Source organism: Mustelus asterias, unplaced genomic scaffold (genome assembly GCF_964213995.1).
Source record: "Mustelus asterias unplaced genomic scaffold, sMusAst1.hap1.1 HAP1_SCAFFOLD_1708, whole genome shotgun sequence".
Lineage (NCBI taxonomy): Eukaryota > Metazoa > Chordata > Chondrichthyes > Carcharhiniformes > Triakidae > Mustelus > Mustelus asterias.
This window is the reverse complement of record NW_027591653.1, coordinates 53,864-69,617: the sequence shown is the minus strand read 5'-3', so window position 1 is coordinate 69,617 and position 15,754 is coordinate 53,864. Positions and strand designations below refer to the sequence as shown.

Here is a 15,754-nt window from a genome sequence, read left to right as displayed (position 1 = left end):
CAATCCTGGAGCTCCCTCCCTAACAGCACTGTGGGTGTACCTACACCACACGGGACTGACTGATGTCCAATAACAATCCTGGAGCTCCCTCCCTAACAGCACTGTGGGTGTACCTACACCACACGGGACTGACTGATGTTCAATAACAATCCTGGAACTCCCTCCCTAACAGCACTGTGGGTGTACCTACACCACATGGGACTGACTGATGTGCAATAACAATCCTGGAACTCCCTCGCTAACAGCACTGTGGGTGTACCTACACCACACGGGACTGACTGATGTCCAATAACAATCCTGGAACTCCCTCCCTAACAGCACTGTGGGTGTACCTACACCACACGGGACTGACTGATGTCCAATAACAATCCTGGAACTCCCTCCCTAACAGCACTGTGGGTGTACCTACACCACACGGGACTGACTGATGTCCAATAACAATCCTGGAACTCCCTCCCTAACAGCACTGTGGGTGTACCTACACCACACGGACTGACTGATGTCCAATAACAATCCTGGAACTCCCTCCCTAACAGCACTGTGGGTGTACCTACACCACACGGGACTGACTGATGTCCAATAACAATCCTGGAACTCCCTCCCTAACAGCACTGTGGGTGTACCTACACCACACGGGACTGACTGATGTCCAATAACAATCCTGGAACTCCCTCCCTAACAGCACTGTGGGTGTATCTACACCACATGGGACTGACTGATGTCCAATAACAATCCTGGAACATCCTCTCTAACAGCACTGTGGGTGTACCTACACCACACGGACTGACTGATGTCCAATAACAATCCTGGAACTCCCTCCCTAACAGCACTGTGGGTGCACCTACACCACGCAGGACTGCAGTGTGTTCAAAATGTTGGTTCACTCACCGCCTTCCCAAGATTCTGTGCCGTGAGGGAATGTCAGAGTCGGGGCTGTTTTACTGACTCCGTTAATCTCACACTGCGTTTCAAAAACAAAGAAAATTACAGCACAGGAACAGGCCCTTCGGCCCCTCCAATCCTGTACCGACCATGCTGCCCCGACTGAACTAAAACCCCCGACCCTTCCGGGGACCGTATCCCTCTATTCCCATCCTGTCCATGTATTTGTCCAGACGCCCCTTGAAACTCTCTATCGTATCCGCTTCCACCACCTCCCCCCGGCAGCGAGTTCCAGGCACCCTTGCCATTTGTTGTTTGATGGAGTGTCTCTGGCTGGCCTTACTCTATCGATTTGTCCCTCAGTTTATTTAATTTAAGAGGCTGTTAGTAACGGGCGGTGGATACTGGCCTGACAAGCAACACGTCAAAGTATCAGAATTTTGGCAAATGTAAAATTGATCTTACAGTTGCTGATTTCCAGGGAGTGACTGCGCTCCGAGAACCTCTCCACAGCTCCCTGCGGTCGGCACACTGGTAATACTCTGTGCCACTTCTCAACCGCCCCGTGAGGTCGAATGTGACGGACAGGCTTCCCCGCCGTGCTTTCTCCCGCAGCAGAGGCAACGTCTCGCCGTTCCGATACAGGTAGAACTTCCGGCCGCTCTCCTGAGGTGGGGCTTCACAGGTAACCGTAACTGAACGCTTCGCTCCAAACACCTCGTCATCCCTTTCCAGGGCGATTGATGCTCTCCGCAAGTCACCTGCCAGGAGGGACGGGGAGGTACAGAGAAAGACAGGGACAGTGATGGGAATAACGTAGCTTACAACGGGGTAAAATCCTTAAAGGGGCAGGAGCAGAGGCTGCTAGGTGTATATGTGGATTGATCACTGAAGGTGGCTGGACAGCTGGAGGGAGCAGTTAATAAAACAGTGAGTATTTTGACTGTATTAATAGGGGCACAGAGTACAAGAGCAAGAAGGTTCTGCTGAACTTATACAAGACACTAGTTAGACCACAGCTGGAATATTGTGTACCACACGATAGGAAGGATGTGAATGCATTGGAGAGAGAGCAGAAGAGGTTTCCAAGAATGGTTCCAGGCAGGGATGAGAAACTTCAGTGATGAGGACAGATTGGAGAGGTTGGGACTGTTCTTGAAGAGCAGAAGGCTAAGAGGAGATTTGATTGAGATTCCACTGGACAGAGAAGAGGCAGAAACTGTTCCTGCTCATAAAAGGATCGAGAATAGGAGAGCACAGATTTAAAGTGATTTGCAAAAGAAGCAAATGTGATGTGAGAAATTCTTTTCCACGCAGCGAGTGGTTAGGTTCTGGAATGTTGCACCTGGCAGTGTGGGGGCAGATTCAATCAAAGCATTCAAGAGGGCATTGGATGATTATTTGGATTGAAACGATGTGTAGGGGTACGGGGAAAAGGCAGGAGAATGCCACTAAGTCATGATGTTCGTTTGGAGAGCCGATGCAGACAAGATGGGCCGAATGGCCACCTTCTGGCACCATAACAATTCTGTGATTGTGTGAAGTGACGATTTCAAATGGTTAAGGTTTCGGTATGCCATTCTGACAACACACAGTAAGGTGGGAAGGTGAAGCGAGTGGGCAAAGCTCTGGCGAATGGGGTAGAATGCGGGAAAATGTCCATTTTGGGCAGGAAGAATAAAAAAATAAGCTTATTTAAATGGTGAAAGATTGCAGACTTTGAGGTGCAGCAGGATCTGGGTGTCCTAGTGTATGAATTCCAAAAGGCTCGTCTGCAGCTACAGCAAGTAATTTGGAAAACTTATAGAACATTATTGGTTATTGTGAGGGGAATTGATTACAAAGCTCGGGAGGTTGTGCTTCAGTTGTACAGGGCATTGGTGAGGTTACATCTGGAGTGTTGTGGATAGTATCAACCTCTTTGCTTAAGGAAAAATGTAAGTGTGTGGAAGCCGTTTAGAGAAGGTTTATTAAACTGAAACCAGGAATGGGTGGGTTGTCTAATGAGGAAAGGTTGGACAGGTTAGTTTTGAATCCACTGGAGTTTGGGAGAGTAAGAGGTGATTTGATTGAAAGCTTCCAGACCCTGAGGGGTATTGACAGGGTAGATATGGAGAAGATGTTACCTCTTCTGGAAGAATCTAGAACTGGGGGGTAGGGGGGTCACTGATAATTTTTTAAAGAAGTGTTTGAGATTTTGCGATGAGAATGAGCACTCACCCAACTCCGTCACTCTCGCACCGTCACTCAGGGGGGATTGAAACCATTTTCCGGGGGTGTCCATCGCGTACTTGCACTGGTAAAGCCCCCCCCCTGTTGGAGCCTAGAATTTGGACGGTTTGGAAGCTGTGAGGCTCTCCAGTTTTTGCCGGTTGCCCGTCCTGGTAGAAGTAGAAATAGGCGAGTGGTTCCTGCACATCTCCCCGACACGTCATCCTCACACTCCGGCCTTTCCGGTAACTGCCCATCCTGATGTTCAGAACCAGCTCCGGCTTGGAGAGTGGGTCTGATGTGAAAGAAGTGAACGGGAGTTAGTCACACAGGAGCAGGAACCATCTTCATAGATGCCTCGGCTCATTCAAAGCCAGATACAAAACCCTGGAGCCTTTATCAATCGGCACAGAGTACAAAAAGCAGGGAGCCTCCGCGGATTCACATTAACGGGACACGCGTGCCAGGAAGCGGCCATCTCTGACATCCCCCCCTTTGACATTCAATGACATCACCATCGCTGAATCCCGCCCACCCACACTGTCAACCATCGTAAGAAATCTCACAACACCTCCGCTCACCTGATGAAGGAGCGGCGCTCCGAAAGCTGGTGCTACCAAATAAACCTGTTGGACTTGAACCTGGTGTTCTGAGACTTCTTACTGTGCCCACCCCAGTCCAACGCCGGCATCTCCACATCATAAGAACAATCAGAAATAGGAACAGGAGGAGGCCATTCGGCCCCTCGAGCCTGTTCTACCATTCAATAGGATCTTGGCTGGTCCGACATCCACTTTCCTGCCCTTTCCGTAACCCTCGATTCCCTTACTGATCAAAAATCCATCACAGCCGTAAATATACACAAGGACCCTGCCCCACATCTCTCTGTGACACAGAGTTCCAAAGACTCAGAGAGAAGACATTCCTCCTCATCCCCTCTTTATTCGGAGACTGTTCCCTATGGTCCTGGATTCTCCCCCGAGGGGAAACATCCTCTCAGCATTTACCCTGTCAAACCCCCCAACAATCTCATGTTTCAGTGAGATCACCTCTCATTCTTCTCAATCCCCATGGATAGAGTCACAAGCTGCTTATTCTTTGCCCCACAAGACAATCCCTCCGTATCGGGGATCATCCGAGCGAACCCTTCTCTGAACTACCTCCAATGAAATAATATCTTTCCTTCAATAATGGGACAGGAAGTGCTCTCAGTGCTCCAGCTGTGGCTTCACCGGTACCTTGTACAGCAGCAGCAAGACTCCCCCACTCTCATCCTCCAACCCCCTTGAAATAAGGGCCCACATTCCGTAACCCTTCCTGATCACCTGCTGTAGCTGTGTGTGAGCTTTCTGTGCCCAGGTTCCCCCAAACCCCTGAGAGTCGCAGCTTTCTGCCGTTTCTCTCTTTAAATAGTATTCTGTTCTCCTTTCCAAAATGAACAATGTGCATTTTCCCACATTATTCTCCAATGGGAAACTTTTCCTTCACTGTCTCTGGGTCAAAATCCTGGAACTCCCTCCCTAACAGCACTGTGGGTGTACCTACACCAAACGGGACTGACTGACGTCCAATAACAATCCTGGAACTCCCTCCCTAACAGCACTGTGGGTGTACCTACACCACACAGGACTGACTGATGTCCAATAACAATCCTGGAACTCCCTCTCTAACAGCACTGTGGGTGTACCTACACCAAACGGGACTGACTGACGTCCAATAACAATCCTGGAACTCCCTCCCTAACAGCACTGTGGGTGTACCTACACCACACAGGACTGACTGATGTCCAATAACAATCCTGGAACTCCCTCTCTAACAGCACTGTGGGTGTACCTACACCACACGGGACTGACTGATGTCCAATAACAATCCTGGAACTCCCTCTCTAACAGCACTGTGGGTGTACCTACACCACACGGGACTGACTGATATCCAATAACAATCCTGGAACTCCCTCCCTAACAGCACTGTGGGTGTACCTACACCACACGGGACTGACTGATGTCCAATAACAATCCTGGAACTCCCTCCCTAACAGCACTGTGGGTGTACCTACACCACACGGGACTGACTGATGTCCAATAACAATCCTGGAACTCCCTCCCTAACAGCACTGTGGGTGTACCTACACCACACGGGACTGACTGACGTCCAATAATAATCCTGGAACTCCCTCCCTAACAGCACTGTGGGTGTACCGACACCACACAGGACTGACTGACGTCCAATAACAATCCTAGAACTCCCTCCCTAACAGCACTGTGGGTGTACCTACACCACACGGGACTGACTGATGTCCAATAACAATCCTGGAACTCCCTCCCTAACAGCACTGTGGGTGTACCTACACCACACGGGACTGACTGATGTCCAATAACAATCCTGGAACTCCCTCCCTAACAGCACTGTGGGTGTACCTACACCACACGGACTGGCTGATGTCCAATAACAATCCTGGAACTCCCTCTCTAACAGCACTGTGGGTGTACCTACACCACACGGACTGACTGATGTCCAATAAATATCATAGAAAGAAATCATAGAAACCCTACAGTGCAGAAGGAGGCCATTCGGCCCATCGAGTCTGCACCGACCACAATCCCACCCAGGCCCTACCCCCACATATTTTACCCACTAATCCCTCTAACCTACGCATCTCAGGACTCTAAGGGGCAATTTTTTTTAACCTGGCCAATCAACCTAACCCGCACATCTTTGGACTGTGGGAGGAAACCGGAGCACCCGGAGGAAACCCACGCAGACACGAGGAGAATGTGCAAACTCCGCACAGACAGTGACCCGAGCCAGGAATCGAACCCGGGTCCCTGGAGCTGTGAAGCAGCAGTGCTAACCACTGTGCTACCGTGCCGCCCCGGAACAATCCTGGAACTCCCTCCCTAACAGCACTGTGGGTGTACCTACACCACACGGGACTGACTGATGTCCAATAACAATCCTGGAACTCCCTCCCTAACAGCACTGTGGTTGTACCTACACCACACGGGACTGACTGATGTCCAACAACAATCCTGGAACTCCCTCCCTAACAGCACTGTGGGTGTACCTACACCACACAGGACTGACTGATGTCCAATAACAATCCTGGAACTCCCTCCCTAACAGCACTGTGGTTGTACCTACACCACACGGGACTGACTGATGTCCAACAACAATCCTGGAACCCCCTCCCTAACAGCACTGTGGGTGTACCTACACCACACGGGACTGACTGATGTCCAATAACAACCCTGGAACTCCCTCCCTAACAGCACTGTGGGTGTACCTACCCCACACGGGATTGACTGATGTCCAATAACAATCCTGGAACTCCCTCCCTAACAGCACTGTGGGTGTACTACCCCACACGGGATTGACTGATGTCCAATAACAATCCTGGAACTCCCTCCCTAACAGCACTGTGGGTGCACCTACACCACACAGACTGACTGATGTCCAATAACAATCCTGGAACTCCCTTCCTAACAGCACTGTGGGTGTACCTACCCCACACGGGACTGCAGGGGGTTCAAGATGGTGGCTCACCTATAAGAGCTAGGAGCAGGAGTCGGCCATCTGGCCCCTCGAGCCTGCTCTGCCATTCAATAAGATCATAGAGTCACAGCGGTTTACAGCATGGAAACAGGCCCTTCGGCCCAACTTGTCCATGCCGCCCCCTTTTTTTAACCCCTAAGCTAGTCCCAATTGCCCACATTTGGCCCATATCCCTCTATACCCATCTTATCCATGCAACTGTCTAAATGCTTTTTAAAAAACAAAATTGTACCCGCCTCTACTACTACCTCCGGCAGCTCGTTCCAGACACTCACCACCCTCTGTGTGAAAACATTGCCCCTCTGGACACTTTTGTATCTTTCCCCTCTCACCTTAAACCTATGCCCTCTAGTTTTAGACTCCCCTACCTTTGGGAAAAGATATTGACTATCCAGCTGATCTGTGCCCCTCATTATTTTATAGACCTCTATAAGATCACCCCTCAGCCTCCTACGCTCCAGAGAAAAAAGTCCCAGTCTATCCAGCCTCTCCTTATAACTCAATCCATCAAGTCCCGGTAGCATCCTTGTAAATCTTTTCTGCACTCTTTCTAGTTTAATAATATCCTTTCTATAATAGGGTGACCAGAACTGTACACAGTATTCCAAGTGTGGCCTCACCAATGTCTTGTACAACTTCAACAAGACGTCCCAACTCCTGTATTCAATGTTCTGACCAATGAAACCAAGCATGCCGAATGCCTTCTTCACCACTCTGTCCACCTGTGACTCCACTTTCAAGGAGCTATGAACATGTACCCCTAGATAGAACATAGAACATAGAACATTACAGCGCAGAACAGGCCCTTCGGCCCACGATGTTGCACCGACCAGTTAAAAAAAAAAACTGTGACCCTCCAACCTAAACCAATTTCTTTTCGTCCATGAACCTATCTACGGATCTCTTAAACGCCCCCAAACTAGGCGCATTTACTACTGATGCTGGCAGGGCATTCCAATCCCTCACCACCCTCTGGGTAAAGAACCTACCCCTGACATCGGTTCTATAACTACCCCCCCTCAATTTAAAGCCATGCCCCCTCGTGCTGGATTTCTCCATCAGAGGAAAAAGGCTATCACTATCCACCCTATCTAAACCTCTAATCATCTTATATGTTTCAATAAGATCCCCTCTTAGCCGCCGCCTTTCCAGCGAAAACAATCCCAAATCCCTCAGCCTCTCCTCATAGGATCTCCCCTCCATACCAGGCAACATCCTGGTAAACCTCCTCTGCACCCTCTCCAAAGCCTCCACATCCTTCCTGTAATGTGGGGACCAGAACTGCACACAGTACTCCAAGTGCGGCCGCACCAGAGTTGTGTACAGTTGCAACATAACGCTACGACTCCTAAATTCAATCCCCCTACCAATAAACGCCAAGACACCATATGCCTTCTTAACAACCTTATCTACTTGATTCCCAACTTTCAGGGATCTATGCACACATACACCTAGATCCCTCTGCTCCTCCACACTATTCAAAGTCCTCCCGTTAGCCCTATACTCAACACATCTGTTATTCCTACCAAAGTGAATTACCTCACACTTCTCCGCATTAAACTCCATCCGCCACCTCTCGGCCCAACTTTGCAACCTGTCTAAGTCTTCCTGCAAACTACGACACCCTTCCTCACTGTCTACCACACCACCGACTTTGGTGTCATCAGCAAATTTGCTAATCCACCCAACTATACCCTCATCCAGATCATTAATAAATATTACAAACAGCAGTGGCCCCAAAACAGATCCCTGAGGTACACCACTTGTAACCGCACTCCATGATGAATATCTCTTTGTTCTGTAACTCTCCCCAACCCCCTACCATTAACTGAGTAAGTCCTGTCCTGGTTCAATCTACCAAAATACATCACCTCGCATTTGTCTAAATTAAATTTCATCTACCATTTGTCAGCCCAATGGCCCAATTGATCAAGATCCCGTTGCAATTGGAGATAACCTTCCTCACTGTCCACTGTGCCACCAATCTTGGTGTCATCTGCATGACAAAAAGACCATCATGGCTGATCTTTTTGTGGACTCAGCTCCACTTACCTGCCCGCTCACCATAACCCTTCATTCCCACCACTTTCTGAATGGACGGTTAGGAATGGGTAATGAATGCTGGTCCAGCCAGTAACACTCACTCACCGTGAAGGAGTAATAAAAAATAGCCCTCTGTGAAACATCATGAATTTGACATGTCAGCTGTGACTCTCACCAACTTTTACAGATGCCCCATAGAAAGCATTCTTTCTGGTTGTATCACAGCTTGGTCTGGGCTCCTGCTCTGCCCAAGACCGCAAGGGACTACAAAAGATCATGAATGAAGCCCAATCCATCACGCAAACCAGCCTCCCATCCATTGACTCTGTCTACACTTCCCGCTGCCTTGGAAAAGCAGTCAGCATAATTAAGGATCCCACGCACCCCGGACATTCTCTCTTCCACCTTCTTCCATCAGGAAAAAGATACAAAAGTCTGAGGTCACGTACCAACCGACTCAAGAACAGCTTCTTCCCTGCTGCTGCTGTCAGACTTTTGAATGGACCTACCTTGCATTAAGTTGATTTTTCTCTACACCCTAGCTATGACAGTAACACTACATTCTGCACCCTCTCCTTTCCTTCTCTATGAATGGTATGCTTTTCTGTATAGCGTGCAAGAAGTAATATTAACTGTATGTTAATACATGTGACAATAATAAATCAAATCAAATCAAAATTTTCCAGATTAAAAACCCCGCCCAGTTCTGGGCACCACATTTCAGGAGAGGGTGCGGAGGAGATTCACCAGAACATTCCTCTGGGGAACGAAAGTCTTCAGTTCAGGCGGAGAGAGACTGGGAGAAGCTGAGGAGGTGAGGGGTGAGGGGCGAGGGGTCGTTCTCCTTCGAGTGGAGAAGGTTAAGGGGGAGATTGAATCGAGGCGTTCCGAATCGGGGAAGGGGGTTTGTGACGGGGGTCGATAAGGAGAAACTGTTCCCAACGACAGGAGGGTCGGGGACCAGAGGGGGACACAGATTGAAGGCGATCGGGAAAAGAACCAGAGGGGGTGAGGGGGGGGGGAGGTGAGGCGGGGGGGTGAGGTGAGGGAATGTTTATTGTGAACGCAGCGAGTTGTTGTGATCTGGAAGGCGCTGCCTGAAAGGGCGGCGGAAGCAGATTCAACAGGAACTTTCCAAAGGGGCAACTGGAGAAATACTCGATGGGGAAAGATTGACAGAGAGATGGAGGGGAGGGGAGATTGAGTTGATTGCTCCTTCACAGACTCAGCATGGGGACGGAGGGCTGAATGGCCTCCTCCTGTAGCTTCTCTTGGAAACTGACCCTAGTCTGGATCTACCACTCAGGTTAGATCAGGCAATGCGATCTCTTTCAGACCCACCAGTTGCCACAAGGATTGTGCGGTTTTGGACTCCTTGCAAGACCTTGGAGACCTCGTGCATCAGTCGCTGAGAGTAAGCGCGCAGGTACAGCAGGCAGTGAAGAAGGTGAATGGTATGTTGGCCTTCATAGCGAGAGGATTTGAGTATCGGGATAGGGATGTTTTGCTGCAATTGTACAGGGCGTTGGTGAGACCACACCTGGAGTATTGTGTGCAGTTTTGGTCTCCTTATCTGAGGAAGGATGTCCTTGCTATAGAGGGAGCGCAGCGAAGGTTTACCAGGCTGATTCCTGGGATGGCAGGTCTGTCATATGAGGAGAGACTGAGTCGGTGAGGATTATATTCACTGGAGTTTAGAAGAGTGAGAGGGAATCTCTTTGATTTGATTTATTGTCACATGTATTAGCATAGAGTGAAAAGTATTGTTTCTTGCGCGCTATACAGACAAAGCATACCGTTCATAGAGAAGGAAAGGCGAGGGTGCAGAATGTAGTGTTACAGTCATAGCTAGGGTGTAGAGAAAGATCAACTTATAGATCTCACAGAAACTTATAAAATTCTAACAGGGTTAGACAGGGTTTGATTCAGAAAGAATGTTCCGGATGGTGGGGGAATCCAGAACTAGGGGTCATAGTTTGAGGATAAGGGGTAAACCTTTTAGAACTGAGGTGAGGAGAAATTTCTTCACCCAGAGGGTGGTGAATGTGTGGAATTCACTCCCACAGAAAGTAGTTGAGGCCAAAACGTTGTGAGATTTCAGGAAGAAATTAGATTTCGCTCTTGGGGCGAAAGGGATCGAGGGATACGGGGGGGGAAGGGGGGAATCAGGATATTGAATTTGATGATCAGCCATCGTCATAATGAATGGAGGAGCAGGCTGGAAGGGCCGAATGGCCTACTCCTATTTTCTATGTTTCTATAAGTTGGAGAGAGCAGATTAGATGCAATCCTGTTGAAGGGGAGAGAGAGGGCATGCTGGAGAGGGGCAGAATGGCCTATCTCCGAGGTCCTTACAGTGTGCGGTTATGGCCAGCGAGTTACTGCGCTCAGAGAGGATCCATCGCTCAGACAGCTGTCTCTGATAGGCACAGCAGGAATGCTCAGTCCCATTGGTGAGAACATCCTCGACATCAAAGACAACGGAAAACAACCAGTCATCAGGGGCGTCTGGGACATCAGGGGCGTCTGGGACATCAGGGGCGTCTGGGACATCAGGGGCGTCTGGGACATCAGGGGCGTCTGGGACATTAGGGGCGTCTGAGACTGATGCACCTCAATGAGCACCCGGAAACAAGGCTTTAGTACTGAAGGCTTTAATACATTAACAATGAAACTACTAACACAAATTCACCCATTCAGACTGAAGGGGTCCTGCCGGAGCAGGGGGTCTTATACCCTGCCACCGGAGGCGGGACCCCACTGGAGTGTGCCATGATAACACTTAGGACAGGTAAACACCCTATCCCAACAACATAGTACAACCCCCATAACAACAACACAATAACAACCCCAGTGGTGAACCAACGATGGTTCACCACATTCACCCCTCCTTTAGGAACCAAAGGTGGCGGGGTGGATGAAAACAGACAATGACAAAAAAAAAATAACAGGATTCACAAGTCCAGACGGTCTGGAGGACCACACCGACGCTGCGATCTTCTCAACACCGGTTGCGAAACCGGAGCAGGTGCTTGTAGTGGTTCTCTCCAAGTAACGTGTGGCTGTCCCTTCAAGGACTCCCGGGCCGGCCGGCCCTGGTGAGGCGATGATGCAGGGGATCCTGGAACGTTTGGTGGTAGTGGTGGTGGTGGTGATGATGGTGGCGCCGATCTCCGAGTCTCAGGCAAGCTGTACATGGGAGTAAAAGTGTTATGCACTGGTCCCGGTGCTGACCGCGCCACGTCTGGGGAAGTAATGAGGAGTAGTGGATTTGTGACTGGGGGAATAGGAGCGACAGGGGTTGCTACGTCCCCTGCGGGCGCCAGGTCTCTAATGGAGACAGTGTCCTCTCGCCCGTCAGGATATGCCACATAGGCATACTGAGGGTTGGCGTGGAGGAGTTGGACCGGTTCGACCAAGGGGTCGGACTTGCGAGCCCTCACATGGCGCCGCAGAAGGACGGGTCCTGGGTACGTCAACCAGGCTGGCAATGAGGTCCCCGAGGACGACTTCCGAGGGAATGAGAACATCCTCTCGTGGGGAGTAGCATTGGTTGCCGTACACAGGAGGGAGCGGATAGAATGGAGCGCATTTGGAAGGACCTCCTGCCACCGGGAGACTGGAAGGCCCCTGGATTTCAGTGCCAGTAGGACAGCCTTCCAGACTGTAGCATTCTCCCTTTCCACCTGTCCGTTACCCCTAGGGTTGTAGCTCGTGGTTCTACTAGAGGCAATCCCGAATGAGAGCAGGAATTGCCTCAAGTCGTTGCTCATGAACGACGAGCCCCTGTCGCTATGAATATAGCAGGGGTACCCGAACAGGGTAAAAAGCTCACTGAAAACCTTGATGACGGTGGCAGTTGACGTGTCCGCACAGGGGAAAACAAACGGAAACCGGGAATATTCGTCTATTATGTTGAGAAAATAGACATTCCGATCCGTTGAGGGAAGGGGGCCCTTAAAATCCACACTCAGCCTCTCAAAAGGGCGAGTGGCCTTGACCAAATGTGCCCGGTCTGGTCGATAAAAGTGTGGTTTGCATTCTGCGCAAATCCGACAACTTCTAGTAACTGACCTGACCTCCTCCACCGAGTAGGGTAGGTTGCGGGCTTTTATGAAGTGGTAGAGTCTGGTGACTCCAGGATGACACAGATCATTGTGGAGAGCCTTCAAGCGGTCCTCCTGCATGATGGCGCATGTTCCGCGCGAGAGGGCATCCGAGGGCTCATTGAGCTTCCCTGGACGATACATAATATCGTAATTATAGGTGGAGAGCTCAATTCTCCACCGCAAGATCTTATCGTTCTTGATCTTGCCCCTCTGCGTGTTACTAAACATAAACGCCACGGATCGTTGATCCGTGATCAGGGTGAACCGCTTACCTGCCAGGTAATGGCGCCAGTGTCTGACTGCCTCCACAATGGCCTGAGCCTCCTTTTCCACCGCTGAGTGCCGAATTTCTGGGCCTTGAAGGGTGCGGGAAAAAAACGCGACGGGCCTGCCTGCCTGGTTTAGTGTGGCGGCTAGGGCGAAGTCAGATGCATCACTCTCCACCTGGAAAGGGATGGATTCATCCACCGCGTGCATCGTGGCTTTCGAAATGTCGCTTTTCAAAACCTTGAAGGCCAATTGGGCCTCCGGCGTAAGTGGGAAGGTCGTGGACTTAATGAGCGGACGAGCTTTGTCCGCATAGTTGGGGACCCACTGTGCATAGTACGAAAAGAACCCGAGGCATCTCCTGAGTGCTTTCGTGCTAGCAGGCAAGGGAAGTTCAGTGAGTGGGCGCATACGGTCTGGATCAGGGCCAATGACCCCGTTTTCCACCACGTATCCGAGGATGGCTAACTTACGCGTACGGAATACGCACTTCTCCCTGTTATAGGTCAGATTCAGGCGAGATGCAGTGCGCAGAAAGTGTTGGAGATTCGTGTCATGGTCCTGCTGGTCATGGCCGCAGATGGTGACGTTATCCAGGTACGGGAAGGTAGCCCGCAACCCGTTCTGGTCCACCATTCGGTCCATAGCACGCTGGAAGACCGAGACCCCATTGGTGACACCAAATGGAACCCTGAGGAATTGGTATAGACGACCATCCGCCTCAAAGGCCGTATATTGTCGGTCCTCTGGGCGGATGGGGAGTTGATGGTAGGCGGACTTAAGGTCTATGGTAGAAAACACTCGGTACTGCGCAATCTGATTGACCATATCAGAAATGCGCGGGAGAGGATACGCATCCAGCTGCGTGTATCTATTAATGGTCTGACTATAGTCGATGACCATCCGAGGTTTGTTCCCGCTTTTGACTACCACGACCTGCGCTCTCCACGGACTAGCACTGGCCTGTATGATCCCTTCCTTGAGGAGCCGCTGAACCTCAGATCTAATAAAGATCCGGTCCTCAGCGCTGTAACGCCTACTTTTAGTAGCGATGGGCTTGCAGCCAGGTACCAGATTTTTAAAAAGGGATGGTGTCGTGATCTTCAGGGTGGATAGATTGCACGCGGGGCGCTTTGGGCAATTTGGAGGCTGCGGCTGGTTCCCTACGGCCAGTGAAGGGAGTGGCCCACCGTACTGTAGGATCACACTCTTCATGTGGACCATAAAGTTTAGTCCGAGGAGAATTGGCGCGCAAAGGTGAGGTAACACAAGGAGCCTGTATTGCTCGTAAACTGTGCCCTGTACCTCAAGAGTTACCATACATCGTCCTTGGATCGGTACAGACCGGGACTGTGATGCCATGGAAATGGTCTGTTTGGCAGGGAGAACCCGGAGTCCACACCTTTTAGCAGTTTCAGGGTGTATGAAACTTTCGGTGCTCCCACTGTCAAACAGACAATTCACAGTTCTGCCACTAACCTTTACCTCCATCATAGAATGTTCCAGTCTGTAATGCCTGGTCTGATCCAGAGAGATCGACGCCACCGTTGGCCCCTGGGCGTCACTGCATGCTGCCGATGTGGATGCTGAGGACCCCTGCTGGTCGCTGCTGCATGCTGCCGATGTGGATGCTGAGGACCCCTGCTGGTCGCTCCTAGTCATCGTGGACCATGATGGCCGCCCCCATGAATCGCACGTGGGCGAGGGCTCCAAGCGCAGCGACTCCTGGTGGTCTTCCTCCTCCTCTGTTTGCCACGATGGCGCCGTCCTGAGATCGCACGTGGTCGGACCTCGTGGGTACTGCGATGCCGAAGGAGATTGTCTCCGTTCTGGAGGGTTACAAGCTGCACTGCCGTTTTTAGGTTTGGACCTGCAGACTTTGCCGTAGTGGCCTTTTTTACCGCACTGGCTGCAGATTGCCGTTCTTGCCGGACACTGCTGCCGTGGATGCTTGGCCCCACCGCAAAAATAGCATCGCTGGCCACCTGGAGCTGCCGCCGTCATCGAATCGATCTGGGAGCGCGGGTTCGCGGGGCGAGGAGGGAGCAGAGCTTGCTCCAACCACGTTGACTGCACGTGGTCCTCGGGGTACAGCGCCAAGCTCTTCGACGCCGCCTCCAACCTCACGGCCATCCCCATTGCCTGGGTCAAGTTGAGTTTCCCCTTTTCTAATAATTTAAGCCTGATGTACGAGGACCCTACCCCTGCTACGAACGCGTCTCGGGCGAGGTCTTGCATGTACTGCTCGGCGGAGACATCCTTACAGTCACAACCCCTGGCAAGCTGCAGGAGTTCATTGGCGTAATCCTCTATGGTCTCGCCCGACTGCCGACGTCGTGTAGCGAGGAGATAACGAGCGTGAATCTCGTTGGGTGGCGTAATGTACCTATTCTTTAGGAGCTCGACGGCACCCTGGTAAGTGGAAGCTGCACGAATGGCTAGGTAAATCGTGTCGCTTACCCTTGCGTGGAGGACCTGGAGTCTATCACTGTCTGTAGTGATAGCTACCGAGGCTGCCAGGTAGTCCTCGAAGCACTTCCACCAATGTTCGAACGTGTTAGCTGCACCGACCGCACGTGGGTCCAGTGTCAGACGATCCGGTTTTAGGATCTGTTCCATATTCTCAGTTAATGTATTAAATTGATGCACCTCAATGAGCACCCGGAAACAAGGCTTTAGAACTGAAGGCT

The 15,754-nt window shown here is 50.9% G+C and overlaps 1 protein-coding gene across 1 annotated transcript; it reads right to left on the bottom strand.

Moving 5' to 3' along the window:
* Positions 1–880: 880 nt before the first annotated feature.
* Positions 881–11,209, bottom strand: LOC144488611 (uncharacterized). The gene is made up of 4 exons (XM_078206671.1): positions 11,044–11,209; positions 3,103–3,388; positions 1,348–1,643; positions 881–961 (listed from the first exon to the last, which is right to left on the bottom strand). The coding sequence occupies exons 2-4, from the start codon at positions 3,164–3,166 to the stop codon at positions 881–883; spliced, it is 441 nt and encodes a 146-aa protein (XP_078062797.1). The 5' UTR covers positions 3,167–3,388; positions 11,044–11,209.
* Positions 11,210–15,754: the final 4,545 nt, after the last annotated feature.